General features: G+C 35.6%; 1 protein-coding gene across 1 annotated transcript; it reads right to left on the reverse strand.

The window, feature by feature from the left end:
* Positions 1-237: 237 nt before the first annotated feature.
* Positions 238-18,961, reverse strand: FAXC (failed axon connections homolog, metaxin like GST domain containing). Its single transcript, XM_072408679.1, has 6 exons — positions 18,566-18,961; positions 11,817-11,952; positions 7,375-7,571; positions 6,357-6,574; positions 3,666-3,782; positions 238-2,971 (listed from the first exon to the last, which is right to left on the reverse strand). Exons 1-6 carry the CDS (start codon positions 18,826-18,828, stop codon positions 2,682-2,684), a joined length of 1,221 nt encoding a protein of 406 aa, XP_072264780.1. The 5' UTR covers positions 18,829-18,961; the 3' UTR covers positions 238-2,681.
* Positions 18,962-19,305: the final 344 nt, after the last annotated feature.

Genomic DNA, 19,305 nt, shown 5'->3' on the forward strand with positions numbered 1-19,305 from the left:
AAATCATACAAGTACAGTAGAAACTCTTTTACAAGTCAAGTATGGAGAGCTAGAAAGGTAAGGCATTTACCTCCACCACTGGAAACATAGAAAATCATTACATTCGTGTATCCCTCCAAATGAATATCAGTTTTTAGTCAATTTGACTTATGAAATACATTATGTTGCAGTTAGAATAAAAGCAAATAAAGAGTAAAATAACTCTACTCTAATAATAATAGAAATAATATTATAATATAAATAATAATAAATTTAATAATATAGGACATTTGTGAACTCTGAAGTAAACACGGTGATACAGGCACACTAATAATCTCTTAAAAATAAAAACGTCTTTCGACCTCAGTTCCATTGCATAATTTGTACATAATGCAAGCTATATTTTACAACACTATGTCACGTTCAATATACCTGTATAGGGCAAACATAAATCACATGGAACTGACAGCAGGTAACAACCTGGCTTTTCAGCACTTATACCTAGAGATGATATTGCAGGAATACAGTACAAACTTAACAGGAAGGCTTTAGGATAAAAAAAAATGCATTAGCAGCAGCCCAAAGGCAAATTCACTAACATACATGATTTCATTTTGTCTTCTTTGCATATTACTCAGCAGAAAATAACAAAAGTAGTAAAAACTTGTGCGTGGGTATCATATAATGTAAACCAGTAAACACCTCTTCCTTTCTGCAAATTTGATTTTGATGGTGTTTGTTGCAGAGGCTGTAACACATGATTCATCATAGTTCCAGTTAGGGCCATGTCACATGGGTGACTTATTTGCAGCCATTCTTCTTTTAAATTGAGTGTAAGCAGTGTTTTAGGTTGGTGACGAGCACCAGGATCAATTTCTCGTTATTCACCTCTATGGCGAGTTCTGGCTTTATGGAAGGGCAATATGGGCAACTATCCAGAGCCCCAAGTAACCTAATTTCAGGGGATGCCAAGACGTTATATCTGCCCAGTGCCCCATTTTGTCTAGAATTAGCCTTGTCTATGGGTAAGATACAAATGGCTTAAGGTGAGCTGTGTGTAGCAAAGCTAAGCCAATGCTATAGCACTAGTTTAACTAATTGCTTATTGCTGACAGATCATCAGCAACTCTTACATTACACTGCTAGGTATAAATTGGTATTTATTGCTGGCATTACAGTTTATAGAACAGATTAAATGCTGCTATAAAATCACCTGTCTGACATGGCTCTTACTGTACATATAAAATAATTTGCCAATAAAGAGCCGGGTTTGACAGACCTAACCCAGTCAATCAAGGGCATTGGACTTAAAGGTGCCATCTGTTGCAGGTACCTAAAGTTGAGTCTTTTTATAGCAATAATGTCCTGGGGACAATCACAAATTAAGGGCCAGAAAACTTTTACCTGCATACACCCCAAAACATTGTGATTTGAACCTGGATAACTGTGAACAATCCACACTATGGGGTCACTATATCGAAATGTTAGAACATAATGGCTCTTCTTTACAATATACAGTACTTTATTATCAGTGTACATAGTAAACTAAGAATAAATGAGCCGGTAGTGATTTCTGAACTGAAATCAATATTTATAAATGAACCACATTAGCATACGAATAAAACTAATGTTTGTATTCGATACAGCAAATAGAATGAATTATACTAATATTAATAAAGGTGCAGGCTATACTTTATGGATCACCATACAGACAGCACTCATTACTGTATCTCTTTACATTTTTGGCTATAGTGCTACAGACACTTGAGCTATTGGACATTTACATACTGAAATAATCATACATATTCTTGCACTCATGGCAACAATACAGTTAGAATCAATATGAACATGTCTTATAGATAATCTAACACACATATCATTTTCTTTTAATCAATAGAGTTCTATTCTATAAAGCTGAACTCCAGCCCTACTTTCAATTCAGTTGTATAGGTTCCTCTCCAGTACTGAAATTGCATACTCTGTTTTCACTGTGTTGTCTTTACAGTAAAAATTGTACTGGTAAAGGCCAGCAAAGAGACCAATCATATTTAACACAGGGATATGTGCTGATAAAGAACTTTTTGGCAGCAGCAGAGTGTAGAGTCAGCAGGAGGATGTTCCCATCAGTCTGCATTTGTTCCTTTACTGACCAATCTGCAAGCTGCAATGTTTATCTGCAGCGGAGTAAACAGAGGTCTCCAACTTGGTTGTTTTGTATGGCACTGCTGTGTAAATATATTGACTGGCTGGATACAAGAGCAACCTTTTAGTAAGTTAAACAAATCACAAATATGTATTTCAATTAAGCAATTAGCTGAAGTTCAGCTTTAAATGAAAAACCTTATATGAACTTTGCTAAACCTTAGCAAACAATCAGAGTTTGTTCTATTGAAAGTAGACCTTTATATGATAGATGCTGATTGATTGCTATGGATTGCTTATTACTTATTAGAACTCTCTGTTGAATAAGGTGACTGTGACAACACCTCCAGTAGATTATCTAGAAACACACATTAATGAAGGTCACAGTTTATAATAAACATCATCAGATAAAGCAACCAGGACACAAGATTACCAAAGCCTGCTGGCTCCATCGCTCTCACAGATATAAGGCTTGTTAAAACCAATGATGTGTGCAAAACCAGAGCTAGTAGATATAAGGATAGCAATCTACCCAGCAGCTCTCAAAAAAAGAATGTGCTTCACTTGCATTGCTCTTGCTCAATATATTCATCTAATTCAATATCAGAGTCAAAAAGTGAATGTCCAGTGAAATCAGTATCTGGGGTCTGCGAAATGCTATTTTCTGTTCCCTCATCCTCAAAGGTTCCAGTCCTTGAATAAAAGCTGAAGTCCTGCAGCGGGGTGTGTGTCTTGCTCTCCTCACCACTGTCATCAGATTCATATAGCGAGTTGTCATTGTCGTCTTGCCATTCTGGCCAAAATTTCCTTCTTATTCTTTCACAGTACATAGCAAGATTGATAAGCTCCCCTGTAAAACAGCAGAGTATGGTTAGTTAAGGATTTCACACTATATGCATAGGTAATAGAACATTTGGAAATGTATCAACAATTAACATTACTATGTATAAAGTGAGAAATGTTAATACCAATACATAGTATTTAAAGATAAAGCTGTAACATAGAAATACACAATAATATGTGGTTCTGCCTTTCTGATATCTGACACTAGGTGGCAGTGCACAGTATCAAAATCTAAATGAAATGTAAATCATCCTAAAGAAGTAATTCCAATCCCCCAACAGACCACTGATCACCACCATTCACACATCCAATTGGCTAAATTCAGACTAGCATGATTTACTGCTCCAGGATGCCAGGAGAGGCACCCAGGGATACCCAGAATGATTCGGGAGTATAATGGTCAACATTACAAAACTAAAGAAAAAAAAGGGTTTGCGTAGATATAAGAGATAGATATTGCATAGAGCTGCCCTGGTCATAAAATAACACAGATGCAATTTTTTTAACAATTAGGACCATTTTTTGCAGTATATGGGGTCCCTGTGCTTGTAGCGGTAAATATAGAAGAGTTAAAAAAACATGAACACTATATATATATATATATATATATATATATATATATATATATTAATATATAAATGGCTATGGCTGCTACAGTGCAAGGGATATATGCTTCTAAAGTCTTCTTCAGAAATGATTACCTTTAATGAGTTGTTCAGGTCTTGTGCCTGGTAAAGTCCACATTGCTTGTGCCAAATGTCCAAAAATAGTGGCGTCTAAAGTGGAAAACTTTGGTCCCATGATATACTTTTTATCACCTAAGGAAAATAAATTTTATAAATGTGAGTTACTGTAACATATAGGCACTGTTATTCCACATATTAAGTCATAAATGTCCTCATCGAAAGGCCAGAATCCACATATAATTTTAGTAACTTGTAGAGAGAGAGAGAGAGTCAAAATTACTCTAATATATGAAAATTTTGCCCTGTATAGGACCCTCCAGAACTGGGGTTAGACAGCCTTATATTAAATCAACCATACAGCAAAGATGTCATTGTCATTTTAAGAATGTAACTGAAAAGTGACCTTTTGAAAAAGTCAACTTTACAATGATTTCGTTTTTATACTACTAGATTGTAAGCTCTTACTACTAGATTGTAAGCTCTTCGGGGCAAGGTCTGTATTAGTCTGTCATTTGCAATCCCTATTTATTGTACAGCGCTGCGTAATATGTTGGCGCTATATAAATCCTGTTTAATAATAATAATATTAGATTTAATAAGCACAGCATTGTTGTAAATATATAATGTACAAATATATAATTTACAACTTTTATGTAAACCACCCCTAGGTAACAAATAAAAAGATTAGAACCAAATATCTTCCCCCATACATTTCCATATCTTAAATGCACTAAATATGAATGGTATTACATTCCTAGACATGCATAAGTACTATATATGTGCATGCCAAAGGAACATGGATTCCGATCAGATGTAATAATATATGAAAGAATGGGGGCTATATTTTAAATTTATTATCTTAGTGATTTTACATGCAACATGCTTGTAGACCCACAACTATAACCATTTGTGATTAGAACCAGATCTCAGTCTACAACCTCCAGATAATGAACCCTGAAATACAAAACATATCTGCAAGTTTTTCACCTATATCCCATGGCTAAAAAACACAGCGAAACAGGAAAATTAATCTGGCAAGCCCTGAATTTATACAGTACATCATCAAGAGTGGCAGTGAAGAAAACAGTGATCTCTGCTGCAAAAAGTAAGAGAGTTGACCTGAGTTGAGCTAAGAAACAAGCATTGGATACTGAGCAGAGCTTTGGATATTGGAAGACTAATTTATTAACAATGGGCTCCGTAAGTCTATGGAGCAGTATAACTTTGTATAATACATATAAGTTATATTACAGTATAACCAAGTTGGATACACATTACAAATCATAGTTTAGTCAAAATAAATTTAGAATTTATTCTGATTCTTAAAATCTACTGAAAAATCACTTCCTTGCCGATTTGCTGTGCTTTTTCCAACAGCACATCAACATATTTTTTTGGCTGTGTAATAGTGCAAAGAGAGTCTTTGTGCGAATCTACTAATTAAAAATAAAATATTTCTATTCCTATTGCAATGGATTTTAAGTGTTTTAAAGTTCAATAAGCAAAGGAAAGCCAAGGGATGAGTTTACAATCCTTCTATTATTATATTAATATGCACTATTTTCTGTCCCCTTGGCTGCCAGGATCCACTTTTCTCATTTAGAGTTCTCTACCTCCAGCTTCTTTCTCTTTTGTTGTAGATGTTGGATCTGAGATCTGAGACACATAGAGATTAATAGCAGTGCTAAACTCTACATTCTATTCATGCATTGCCAAGGCCTCACAAACGATCATCACATCACACAGACTGGAGCTTCACAAAATTCTCTCTTATGGTGTTTAAAACCTGTAATTAAACCCCCTTTCCCCTTGAACATCATACCTCCTAAACTCTAATCTTATTCCTAATATGTTTACTTCAATCACCTAGCTGATACCTCAAACACTAACCAATTTTATAACACTGAACTACCCCCTACAGTAGCACACATCCTCAAGTTCCCATTAATACCATTCCCACCAACTGACCAGATGACCCCCATGACTGCCTTGTCTATAGTGAGGAGATTTGTCAGACAGGTCAACAAACATTGTGGGTTGTTATTATTTCATCGGAAGGTAAGTAATGGGCAAATGTATCTGTTATGCATACAAATGTATACATGTCTGAACTTTCTCAAGGATATTATAAAGCATGTAGGAGAATTTTATGTCCTATGAAGTCTATGGAAAGATTTTTCAGGTCAGACGCACTAATAAAAAAATCAAGAACCTCCCTATAAAAAATGTATTGGTTGTGTATATAATAATACAATAGTGTACTATTATGTGGCACTTTTACAGTTACATGTAAACCCCATTGTGCCATGTAGGGCAAATAATATGGTCCCAAACAGAGACTGCAGCAATTATAGTCCTAGAAGCAGTAATGGTGCTGTAGAGTAAGGAAGGATAAGTCCATAATTGTGACTAAATCTGATATCTGATTGGGGTCCCTCCATACCATAAAATAAATACCAGTCCTTCCAGCATGCTGATTTCATTGTATGCTGGGCTGTGAAGTGTACTTTAATGTCATACACGAAGAACTAATAGCAGATTTCACCATTTATATTGCAAATAAAATCTAAAACGTTAAAATCATTGTATTGAGCAGCCCGAGGATCTGGGGAAGATGACCTTTCAGTGCTACTGAATGTAGTGGTCATAGACAAATAAAGTATTTTTTTTGTTTGCTCTCTGCAGAATAAAGCAAACGTTGATTACCAAGAAGTCCCGCCAGCGATCTCATGTCTTTCTCCATTAGTTTATAAATCTCTTCTTCTGAGAAGCGTCCAATGCCTTGTCCATACATTTCACGCTTTACAATGCCTTTTGTAAGGTGACATAAAATCCATTTTAACAAATCACTAAATGGTCCCGGAATGGAGATCATTTTCTGAGTCTCATGCAAATTGTCCACCCATTGGCAATAAGCTAAAGTCCTGCAACATAAGGAACAAAGGAAAATGATCATCAATTTACTCATTTCACTTGTCAATACAGAAAGACATACATTGTAACACTTTTTTTCTCATATAATATAAACACTGTAAACGTTTTGAAGTTAGCTTAGAAAATAAAATCAGGTGTTTATATGAACAGTCTAATTTAAAAAAAATGGAAGTAGACCTCCAGCCTGGACACAAGACAGGCTAAGTATACAAACTGTGCTGCTAACCATGCCCATCTGTCCCATCAGCCATGGTCTGCCTGCATTTGATAGGGAAGCACAGAAACCTAATGATTACATTACTGGGTCTAAACTAGGACAACTAATGAAAATGAAAAGCTTTTATTGAACAATATCATAAGCATGTTCACGAAGGGAAAAGAGGATACAGGGAAGGAAAAATATTGCTCCATTTAGCTTTAAATGTTTTGTTCTGTGGCTGATAAGTCATTGCTTCAGTATACAGGTATGTGCATCATATCTTTATTGCAAAGCATTTATTGTTGGTGCGGCAGCAGGAGAACAAAAGATAAGTACTTGCAGATCTTCTCTATAAAGCGAAAATGAGTGGCCTTGCATAAGTAAATTATAATGTCTGGATCCCAAGCCTGAAACATCTACTGGGGTAATTTTTTTTTTATTTACAATCTAAATACATTAAATGCTACACAGAGTTTAGTTATGTGTAAGTAATATTTATTTTCCCAGATGTTTTTTAACAAAAAAAAACTATGAATTATAAATGTGAGTATATTATTTCGATGTGGTATGTCCTTTAAATATATAACTCACCAGTAGAAATGTTCCTCTACCATTTTGGTGACTGCTCTGGAAACAGCTCTTTCATGAGGATTGAGGTTTTTGTTCAGATTCACTCCAAGTTTCTCCTCCAAAAAGTCGATAATAAATTCAGTGCCGGACACTCTTGTGTGATTGTATTCTATCCAAGGCATTTTCCCCTGAGGTGACAGCTTTCCATCAAAGTAGTTCTGAAATACATACACACAGAAGTAATCATAACTTTTCAGACAAATATCTAATGTGTGTCTATATTCCCCAGTTTTGATGAGCTTTAATAAATCATGTCCATTGTGTTTAATGTGCGTTTATGTGCATTATATGGACAAAGTTTATTACAGTACATACTTTTTTTTTTTTTGGGGGGGGGGGGGTTGGAAAGTGGAGGTCTGCAAAAAATTAGCAATAAAGTAGCAATAAATAAATAATGTGAACAATTAGCACCTTTGAGAAGTGTGGATGGTAAACAACTGGTAAACACATCAACTGGTAAACACATTAGTAACAATATAAAACTTAAATATAGCTTGTTACATTAAGGCTGGTAAACTCAAAAATATAATAATAGAATCTGCATTATTAATAGATCTCTCTATATATAGTATTAGGTCATTGAGGCTCATGGAGTGGTACGTAGTTCTTATGCTGGATCTGCATTCAAACCACATGTACAGTAGAATTCCCTAAGAAAAAATATCTCTACCCTCAGTAATATTGCGTTCTGTATTACTGCATCATTTATTATTTATGGACACAGATACATCAGAAAGTCCATTAGCTACTCTGTTGTTGTTTTCATAGATTTTTTTTTATATGGAAATAATGCAGTCTGGATGCCAATATGATTCTAGATGTTGGTGTCTAGCTGTTATGTGTGTATCATCCTTTTTTTCAGTCCTTTAATTCAAAAACTATAATTAATTTTGATCTTCAGAAAACTCAACATTTTTTTTATTTTTATTTTATCTTTTGCAAACATTAAAGAAGATGGTAAAAGTAAGGTGAAATTATAATTTCATGGTCGAGAGTCAAATTCAATGAGTCATAGATAATTTTTCACATGTATAAATCTGTTTACTAACTTTGCATGCAGTTTTAGACAAGATTCATATTTGTACTTCCATGTGCAGGTTCTAAAATATGTGATTCCTGCTTGCCTTTATCGAATTCCCCAATATTATTCTTTAATATTGTTTTCATAGTCAGTATTTTCCCATGCTGCTTGATTAATTATTTCCCCCATTTGTGAAGGGGCAATGTGCAGAAACCCAAAGCAACCAATCAGAATACATCTTTCACTTTTGTGGCCCTATTAAACTGAAATCTAACTGGTTGTTTGCTTTAATTATACACTTAAGTGATTTTTGCACTACTTCCAATAATTCTTGCATGGTTTAGATTTTGCATCAGAAACTCCTATTTTTGAAAACGTGAAAGCAAATTAAATGTTATTTTTATGCAAACACTCTGACATTTCAAGTTAAAACCTGTGCATGCATATTTGCAAATCTGTATTTCTCTTTAAATGATCCAAATTTCATAATATTAATATGCTGTGGTGCTTAATGTTCGTTAGCATTAGTGAGAGGCAATATTGGAGTTCTACAATCCAAGGAAAGTGATATAATTATTCTCTTAAATGAAAGGAATATCTCCTCCCCAAATTGATCATATTGAGATACAGCCTGGCAGTAGATTGCTAATATCTCACACTGCTTTCATTACACAACTAGATAATAGGAAGGCAGTTTTTCTGAATAAAAATGCATTAGTAGGATCACTATACTTGGGTATTTGCTGGAAAGTTTTTCCTTCACACATAAAGAACTCTCTAGGTGTCCATGTTTGTCTCAAGAACAATAAAAAATATATATATATAACAAACAGAGTTTTTTTTTTAGCAACAAGTATTGTATTATTGATATTTTCTAAACATACAAAACAATTCAAATAATATATAACAGTTATTCATCTCACATAGTATAATATGAGGGTATTTTGGCCAATAAAGTTTGGCACTAGACAATGTGCAACTATCGGTAACAGGCAATATGATTGTCATAAAAGTTCCAATAATACAGAATCGGCAAAGGAAAGTCAGGAACTCGCACAAGTGCGATCGAGTTATCCAACGCGTTTTGCCCAATGTAGGCTTCCTTAGGGGTACTCGCACGTAAGCGGAATACTGTTAGGTACTGCAAACAATAAACATGTACATAGTCACAATTATGCATCAATAATGGTGTTCAACATTGTTACATTTTAGTTATTATGAGGCAGTTGCTCCAATACAGAACAATGTCCCTAAGTATATATAATATTAGTCTAGTGCCAAATTTGTTTGGTCAAAATTTCCTTATATTATACTATGTGAGATGAACACTGTTATATACTGTTTGAATTGTATTGTATGTTGAGAAAATATCATTAATACAATACTTGTTGCCAAAAAAACCCTCTGTTTGTTCTATACTTTTATTTTGCTATTACCCGGGTTTGGTATCCACCCGTCTAAGGGAAAATTGTATGCACTACTATTATTAGGGGACAAAACAACTACACCTTTCCCGTCTTCTTTTTGATTTTCACGATCATATTACACAACACATTTTTAACTAATTGCATTTCAATAAAATGCAAAAATTGAGCTGAAGTTTGTCAAAGGAAGGGGGGCTCATTGGCCAAATCTGGCCAAATGTTTGTGAACATATGACAATCCCAATTCAATCAATACCATCTTTAGAACTAAACTACTTAAAGTTTTCCTTAAACTTCTTTGGTGGGGGAGGGTCTATTTGCCTATTTAAACTACTGCAGTCCTTGTTGGAGTAGTGGGATTTATCCATTTTGAGGTTTTCAAGCAGCAGGTCAAATATACATCACCTTTAAAACTTTATGATTGCTAATTTGTAACTCAAAGCTTTTAATACCTTTTTTAATATTAAGGGGTCATTGTTTTGGTGAGTGCATTCAATGCCTGACATGTTCACAGTGGAGTGAAAAATTAACTACTTTGATGAAATTGCTTCTACTCCATTAAAAAGGGAATTCTGATTATAATGTGGGTAATATGCAATGAAGAACAAATTTGTGGCCCAGTGAAAATATATATAAAGTAATATACAAATATCACCTACAAGCCCTCTTTTTTTATTAGTTAGTTAGCTATTATTTGGCACCTGAAGGTCTTGAGGAAACCTAGTGCAATACACATACATGGCAAAGTAACAGGTTTACTTTGATGCCACCCTTCCAAGCAGCATTTATTTACCTTCCTTTTACACCACAGAAATGTAAAGCACTATGTTGGTTCTGAGTCACTCTTATCCAGCATTTCTCAAACTGCAGGAAGCTGTGCCACTTCTGAGAGTGTATGGGTTGATACCAAGCAGTGGCTTTGGTGACCAGGCAAGGATTACTATAGAAACACAATGGGCCTGAATAATTAAAGCTCTCCAAGATAGATGAAGATAGACTAACATGGGTGAACCTCAAAGATCCAGCACTGGCCGAGGATTAAAAACATTTGCCAAATAATAGCAAATAATTTTAAGGAATCCTTTTTTAGGTTTGCTGGATCACCCAGGTTCTTCTGTGAAAGTCTATCCTGTTCAGTCTTAGAGAGATCCAATAAATCAGATCCACTGAGTGACAGATAGGTGACACAGTAATCACAGGCACTGTGGAGATTAGGATGGACCACAGCAAGGACAAAAAGTGTATGCACTGCAGCTGTGGACTCTATGTGCTACATAGACAGAAAGCAGTATGATGTTCTGGTACAAATCATTGGCAAATAACGATGTTACGATGATCATTCCCTTAGTAAGTCCTGCTATGTAGACACTACAGTAAAGAAAAAAATAATAGGTACTTATTATTATTAATCATTCCAAAGAACAGTCACTAAATGCATGAATGCCTATACATTGAAGAAAAGCGACAGTGATAATATTCACCTCTCAGTAAGTTCACAAATCTTTCAGTATATTGCAGTAATATATTAGTGCCAACAGGATACATATTAGCTGGTACCTGTCTTGGTAATTTAATGCTAGTGGAAGCAAGATTTCTGCTCTGATTCCCAAGCATCTGGTGGAGAGCATTTGTTTTTACTCTTAGAAACAGATCTTAATAATGCTGGATATAGTGTTCATCCTTATACTTTTCATTTTTTATTTTATTTTATACTTTTATTAATAAAAAAGCTTTAGCACAAATTTATATGAATAATATTAGCATTTTACATATATTATTATATATTAGTATTATCTTACATTTCTAATAGTTATAGTATTGTATCACATGGCTAAACCTTTACCAGGACTTTGTTTCTAGAATTATGACTTAGTGATCTGGTATATTTAAATAGAATGCACGTTTACAAAGCAAGCAATCTGAAATTATGGATTCATAATATAAGTGTTCCAATTTACCTGATATGGTAAGTCAGCCATTCTTAGGTAAGTTTCCATCTTCAAACAGAATGGAGATAAACTAGGAACGCCGTTGTTTGGCCGGGAAAACTGGTGTAAAATAATGGCGTCTTTGGAGTCAACTTCTTGCTCTTTCCTGCAGACAGACACAGAAGCATAAATATGTTAGAGCAATACTTACAGACTTTTTACATGTCAGGAACTGCTTGGTAAAGTATCCAGAGAAAGAAAAAAAAACAATAGTAGTGCAACGGCATATAAGGTCCACAGAATGTATATTTACATGTGCCAATAATATCCCACATCATTATTATGACTAATTGTAGGGGGAACAAAAGGAAAAAGGCTGTTCTCACAAATGGGTACAGGAACATTTTTGATTTAGGTTCTGTATGAATTATGTAAAGGGAAACACCTAAAGCTTTTTTTTACCTAAATAAACCTTGTTCTGGTCCTTCATTGGATTTGGGCTACAGTTATGTGCTTTCTGCTCCCTTCCCAATCCTAGGATCGTTCAAGTCCTAGGAGAATAGAGCTGATCACAATTCCAACATTTTATTTACTCAGTGCCCCTCACCACCTGACATTTGAGATTTGGTAATGTATTCATTATGTGAGAGGAATAATTAATTTTAAAGCTTTCTGTCTTTCTAAATCAAACACATTAATGTTTTATATATGATAGAATTGAATATTTAAAACCATTTAAAAGCAAAATTTGTTTTACCAAACAGCAGGTAAAAAAATAAGTTTGTAAAAGGGAAAGGGAAACAGTTATATACAAAGGGTAAAATACATACATAAGACAACGGATTGCACAATTTTACAAAGGGTTTGTATATCTGTCCTTTTTGAACCAGTTCTGCTGCGTGAGTGCTGGAGGTAAGGTGTCAGCAACGTAAAACTCACACTTACCAAAGATATAGGTGTGAACCTGCCATGAGAATTCACCTTGTTGTCACATGAGCCTTGCAGTTTAATTGATTATTAACTGATTAATTGATTTATTTCATTTTAACTATGCTGCATAGGGGTTTCAAGTCACTTTTATACAATTACACTGCTTGTACTCAAACATTACAGCAAATTAGGATTTAAAGAATATGGAGCTGCATTCATTTATACCTGTCTGTAGATCAGCTTTAAATGTTTTAAAGTATATAAAAAATGCTAATTGATTTTTTAAATACCAATTTCAGATACTGTACACTAAAGACCTTCAAAAAGCTGGGATTTTACATTAGCTGCAGCCTAGGATTGCATTTGTTTTCCCCTCTAATGCAGGCATAAAATAATAAAAGCTAAAGTGTACCTTAAGTTTAAATTAGCTAAATACATTCCTGAAGCATTAAAACAAAATGTCTTTTACAGATACAGCACAGTAAATGTTTTGTTGTCACCCAAGGATAGGAAGTATGTTACTGGCAGGATTGCAGAGTAAAAACAAAAAAGGATACAAGAGTAAAAATAGAACTACTGCAACCACCACATCTACAGACTGGGAAACAGCTTTATATTACTTTTTTTGTATTTAAATTCAATTTGTTTTAATAAGTTTGTAGCCAAGGTACAACCTCCAACACTACCAGGGATATAAATCAGCAACTCTGACAAGTTTCTGCAAACTCTTGCTGCTAAAAAAAAAGATAGTGGAGCTGATGTTTGCTAATGTCTTGTATCCAAGGTCAAAGCACAAAAACACATGTAATGTACGAAAAAGAAAACACAGCAAGACAAATGGGTATGCTTGGTTATTTCCTGTTATTTCTCCCAATGGTCAAGAAATATGAACTTATTTTACAGTTCAATATGACCATATGCTGCAAACACTGCGGTGGTTTATAGACAATGGTAAAATACTTTCCATAGCCCCCACCCCCATATCACTGCCATCATATGAATATTAAGGTAGAAATTGACTTCCTTTCTTACTTAATGAAATAGGAACATTAAAGTAAATATCATCTGGCGAAAAAGATGTATGAAATAGTAAAACTTTTTTTGTTTTGGGAGTGCTGAAACTTTTTTTTGGGTGGAATGTGGAAGGATAAAGCCTTCTGTATGGTTGTTATTGCTATCTGCATGCCTACTTCACTTTTCCTTTTCCCTCTTCATCCATTTTTCTTGTTTGGAAGAATTTATGCTGAAAAAATGACATACCAAAATAGTTATATTACTTATGTGTGCTTCCTATACCAATTCTCAGCCATGTTCATTTGTATTGAACAGCATTGGATCTGGTATAGAATAAATCTGGAATATTCATCAAAATAATCTGGAATATTCATCACAAACAAGCCTTTATACCTACAAAAACAGTTTTGGTGATTTTGGCATACTCACTTATTACTATTATTGTTTGGCAATGCAAATGTATCCTCTTGTCCCTTTCCAGGCTTCCACTGACCTTCCTTTGTGGTCCTTTCTCAAAAGGAATATCCAATATACAGTCTGCTTTGGCTTTACCCTGCCTAGCGGCCTATCATTTCAGACCCAACTTTAAATCATCCCTAATTGCTGTAATATCCCCTTATTTACCTTTATCAGGTGTGCTCTACTGCTCCTCTTTCCTGCTGCTCATAACAATCCTCAAACCCTCTGTTGGTGGTTTGACCCTCTCTTGAGTATGTGAAATTCTTTAATTGCCCTACTGATTAAATCTTACCTTCAAAAAAAACTGGCCACTGCCCTCTTCTGAATTTTACCTGTGTCCAAAGATCAGACACTACCTTCTCTGTCTTCCTAGAGGTTGTTCTACCACTCCACTGAAACTTAACTTTTTTTTATGCCAATAAACATTCTGTCAGTTGCAAATTTCTGTATATACTGAATTGGGAAACTGAGATGGGGGAATCCCCTGACCTGTCTGAGTGGAATGAAATATGGAATGCAGTGGTACAATGCAATGCTTGATTAACATGCTAGCCCCAGATGGTATATGACCCCAGATCTAATTGCCAAATCAACCTCTGGGGTTTCCCTATGATGTGTTCATAAGTGCACTGAGAAAGGTACTTTTATTCACATCTGGAAAAAAACTAATGGCTTTGTTTACAGGCCTTTTTTCTCTTCTAAAAAAAATCTTTCTTTCTTGCTGCCCAAAAATCTCTTGAGCTTGGACAAAGCCCTTTCACTACTTCGCTGAGGTTGTGCAGCATGTAATGGAAACCATTGTATTCACTTAAAGCTTTCCATAAATCTTGTATTCCTTGGCATCAGCACTGCTTACCCTCCACTGACCCAACTCTATTGTCCGAAAGACTGCTCTGCACCTGATATAACATTTCTTTTTCGTACTTTCCTTTATGCTCTTTCTTTTAATTTCTTTGCAACTTTTTTTTCCATTAGGTCCTTTTTCTTTTCTTTCATTTCATTCTTTATTTTTTGTTTGTTACACTAGAATCAGATATCTCCTGAACTTGTTATCTGAAATATATTGCAAAATCTGTGGTTCACGTTAAAGTCTTTTATATATCATGCTACTATATTTGTGTATGTTTTCCATTAATGAGGATTTTTGCTGTTTTTCTGGTTGCTGGTCATATTGGTTAGTTCTTACATTACTTGGTTGCAACTTCACCATATACTTTTATACTTTTCTATTGCTATTATTTTGTACTTTCTTATTTATCTTTTTTTATATTTCAAAACCTAATAAAAAATCATTGTGAAAGAGAAAATATTAAGTCTGGCCTAATGACTTGGTTAATTTCCTCTATAGTATCTTACTTTTTCAGTGCTGTTACATCCTGATCTCTTTTTATGCTTTTCCCCTCCTCTGACCTTTTATCATGAATCTTTCTGAGAGAAATAGTCATGTGGCAAAGGGGGCTGCACGGAGCATTGGAAAAATTGATTGGTAAATAGGCTGTAATGGCAGCTATACTTAGCAGTCTTATATAACATGTCTCTGGTGTTTTGAAGCATATCTCCACTATTTGACTTTTTCCTGTTCCTGTATGTACTGTATATCTGCAGTCCCTAACAGCTTTCTCTGGGACTACATTCAATGAATATTATGATCAGCCCTTTGGTGATGTTAGGGGGCACACATTAGGCCCCCCACTCCAAAAAAATTGCCCACATCTACCCTATTGTATGACAACACTTTTTTATTATCTTCAGGAAGGGGACACACATTATGTCACCCTTTATCAAGGCAACAAAAAGAACCATTTGTTGCCTTTGATAAAGGAGGCCATGGTGATCCTGAAACAATGTGCTGGACAGTCAGCATGGAACTGTGCTGACATTTATGTTACAAGATTGACATTGTGGCTTTGTTGTCATGTACAACCTGTCTTTGGCATTTCAGGTATCTGTACAAAACAATATTTTATAATTTGGGTTTTTACAGCTGCCTAGGTCTCTACAATGAAGATTCTTTGCTTCTTGTTTTGGTGACACTTGTCTGTGGGACAAGAAGTTAAAATCCCCCCCGCCCCCCCAAAAAAAAGGCCGCAACAAAATTTGACAAGGGTTCTAGCCTTTTGTCATATTTGCAAATGTTTGGAGTTTTACGTTTAAGTCAAAAATGTACCTTCTGATTTTGCAAGGTTTGGACATCAGAATCTTGGGTTTTAAGCTTATGATGTCCACTGACAGGTGGGTAAAGCTCTGAGACTTGCCCAAAGCACTCTCTGGATTAATTTTATTACCAGATAATATATCTCCTGTTTCAGTAATAACACAGTCTAAAGCTACGTACACACTTCCAATTATTATCGTCAGAAAACGAACGACGAACGTTCCTGCACGATATATATGAACGATCGTATAGCACCGATCCTGCACATAGACATAACGACACGATCGTTCATAGATATTGTACACACAATAGATACGATCGTTTAAGCGATAGAGGAACTATGTGCACGACAGGAAAGTGAACGGACGTTCGTTCATCACGCATGCTCTGAACATGGACGATCAACGAACGACCGTACACACGAATGATGTTCAACGATCGTCGTCCAATCCGATCCGCCGGTCCGGTCGTTCGTTTCCAACGAGTTTCCTCGTTCGTCGGCGTCGTTGGTTACTTTTTTACGAACGATTTTTTGCCCAATCGATCGTTCGTCGTTCGATTGGAACGATAAAAATTGGAAGTGTGTACGCACCTTAATAGTGTTTTCTGTCTCTAGGCCTAACTGCATTAGAAACCCATTAGTTTTAAACCACAGAAAAACTCCAACTCCTAAGTTTCCAATGACACCAAAATAAGGTCACTGTGGCATCAGAACCCGGGGCATTTTACAAGGCATCATAGTTCTCCACCACACCAAGCACTATGTTACAGGTAAACATATACACTTCCCGACACACAACTATATACCAGCGACGTTACCTCTGACCCGAACACCAATTTCTTACATCTTACACAGCTAAAAGTAGCATCTTATACATCCAAATTACCAAAGATTATTATGCACAAATATAACCCAAATTCTAAATCAAGAACCAGCAATAGGATTTTACATTAAATTATTTCCTATTCTGCTATGGTTCAAGGAACATTTTAAATTGCCTATTACTTTTTAAACACATAGCATAAAAGAATTCTGAGCAACATCATGTCACGTGTTTATGGACACTAATGGGCTTAAATAGTGGATGCAGATACTATGTAAAAAGCAGTAATCTGAAATGTACCGTTTCTTCCTTATACTATAAGTAAACATCAGATTGGTTGCCATCAACCCACAAACTTTGCACACTACACTTGTCACTACAACATATGCACCTGCATAGTTAACCCAATTATACAAGAATCTAAGTCACATCACATAGGCCTACTGATTTATATCACTCACATAGCAAACAATAAATATATATTATAAATGTATTTCTAACCTATTGTTTGCACATTTTTGTGCCTGACTACCCACAAGTAGGCCATTCCTGCCAAGCAATAGCCAGTTTATTACAATAAATAGGTCTTTGTATCCATTATACATGCTAGGAAATTTAAGTGATGCTTTATGTTGAGGTCGAAGGCTATCTTTCAGATGAATATGCAGGCCATACAAAAGTGTTTCTGGGTAGCAAACCCTAGAATAGGTCAGTGTAGCACAAGATGTTTTTTCCATCCTCTCCAGTGTCAGTTTGATCAATCATTACAGCCAGTCCCCACCTATTATTGTTTACAACCAAAGGTAGCCTTACAATCAGTTATTTGTCAGAGAATGACATTTTTCAAGATTAGTATTTAGTGTATTTAGATAAAACTGAAATAAACTAAAACACAACAACTGCTATCCATTTCTCACATCATTTTCTGTTCTAAATAAAACAAAAATGATTCCTGCAGCTTACAGGAAAGCTTATACTACTGGAACATCAAGACCGTGTAATCACAATCTGCAGATGTTTTTCGCATTTATCTGCCAGAGTGTGGCCGTTAAGAATTAATAAAAAGAGTGAAAGACGTTAATCCTGTGCAGAATGTCAACAAGGCTATTCCAGTAAATACACTGCTGCTGATGCTGCTACAAATGTGTATATAAAAGTGTGCAAAACAATCAAGTAGTCTACCTCTGATCACAGGATTGGGATAGGGTTGTCAATGTCAAATCACCAGTCCATGCAAAATTCCAGACACTGGTACAGATCTTATGTTCTGTTGCTCTTTATCTTTAAACAAATATGTTTACTATTTATAACATAGGAGGAATCTCTCCAAAACAAAATACACAACAGCAACAAGGGTCCCCCCTACCCAGACAGGCCACCCACCTATACCCTCTCACCTGATTGCCAGCAGCTCATGGAGTAGGTAAGCAGCAGCAGCCAGCAAGGCTCCCCCAGTCAGATAAAGGGTTTTCTTCCACCAGGAATCCGATCCCAGCCCTGACATAACGCCAGTGTAATCCTGCAAAGGGAAGGCGATGATGTCCCCATAAAAGGAGTAGTTGTCCTCTGAACCTGCACACCAGCACAGAGAGAAGGTCTGATTTCTGCTCAGATCAACCACACAAGACCTGGAGGAGACTAGACCAACACCCCAGTGCATGCTGTGTGCACTGTCCTCTTCCTCTGCAACCTAGGAGATGCATGAAAATACAAGGGGGATGGAAAGCTGCAAGGCTACATAGAGCCAAGGGGAACAAGGAGCCAGAAGAGGCAATGTGATGATCAGGAGAAGGGAGGAGGCAGCATCATATGGGGATGCCACTCCTACACCTCCTCTCTGCTGCCTGATCTTTGCTTCCTCTTTGTGCTGTGCTGATGTCATGCTCAGTGATGATGCTTCTGGGAAATGCATGGCTCCCATAGCAGCTGGGTATCCATACAATTCATGTAAAGAAAACAGACTCATATGCATGAGTTTAGAAGGTAATCAATGGCAATAAAAGGAGGTGAAACAGATTCACAAGCATATTCTTATTAAGTTAATTTATAGCCTGTTTTGAATAATCTGCCTAATTTAATATTAAATAATAATTTGTTTAGTTAATTATTATTATTTATTGGCAAAAAATTAGACAAG

The sequence above is a fragment of the Pyxicephalus adspersus genome, chromosome 4 (assembly GCF_032062135.1).
Source record: "Pyxicephalus adspersus chromosome 4, UCB_Pads_2.0, whole genome shotgun sequence".
Taxonomy (NCBI): domain Eukaryota; kingdom Metazoa; phylum Chordata; class Amphibia; order Anura; family Pyxicephalidae; genus Pyxicephalus; species Pyxicephalus adspersus.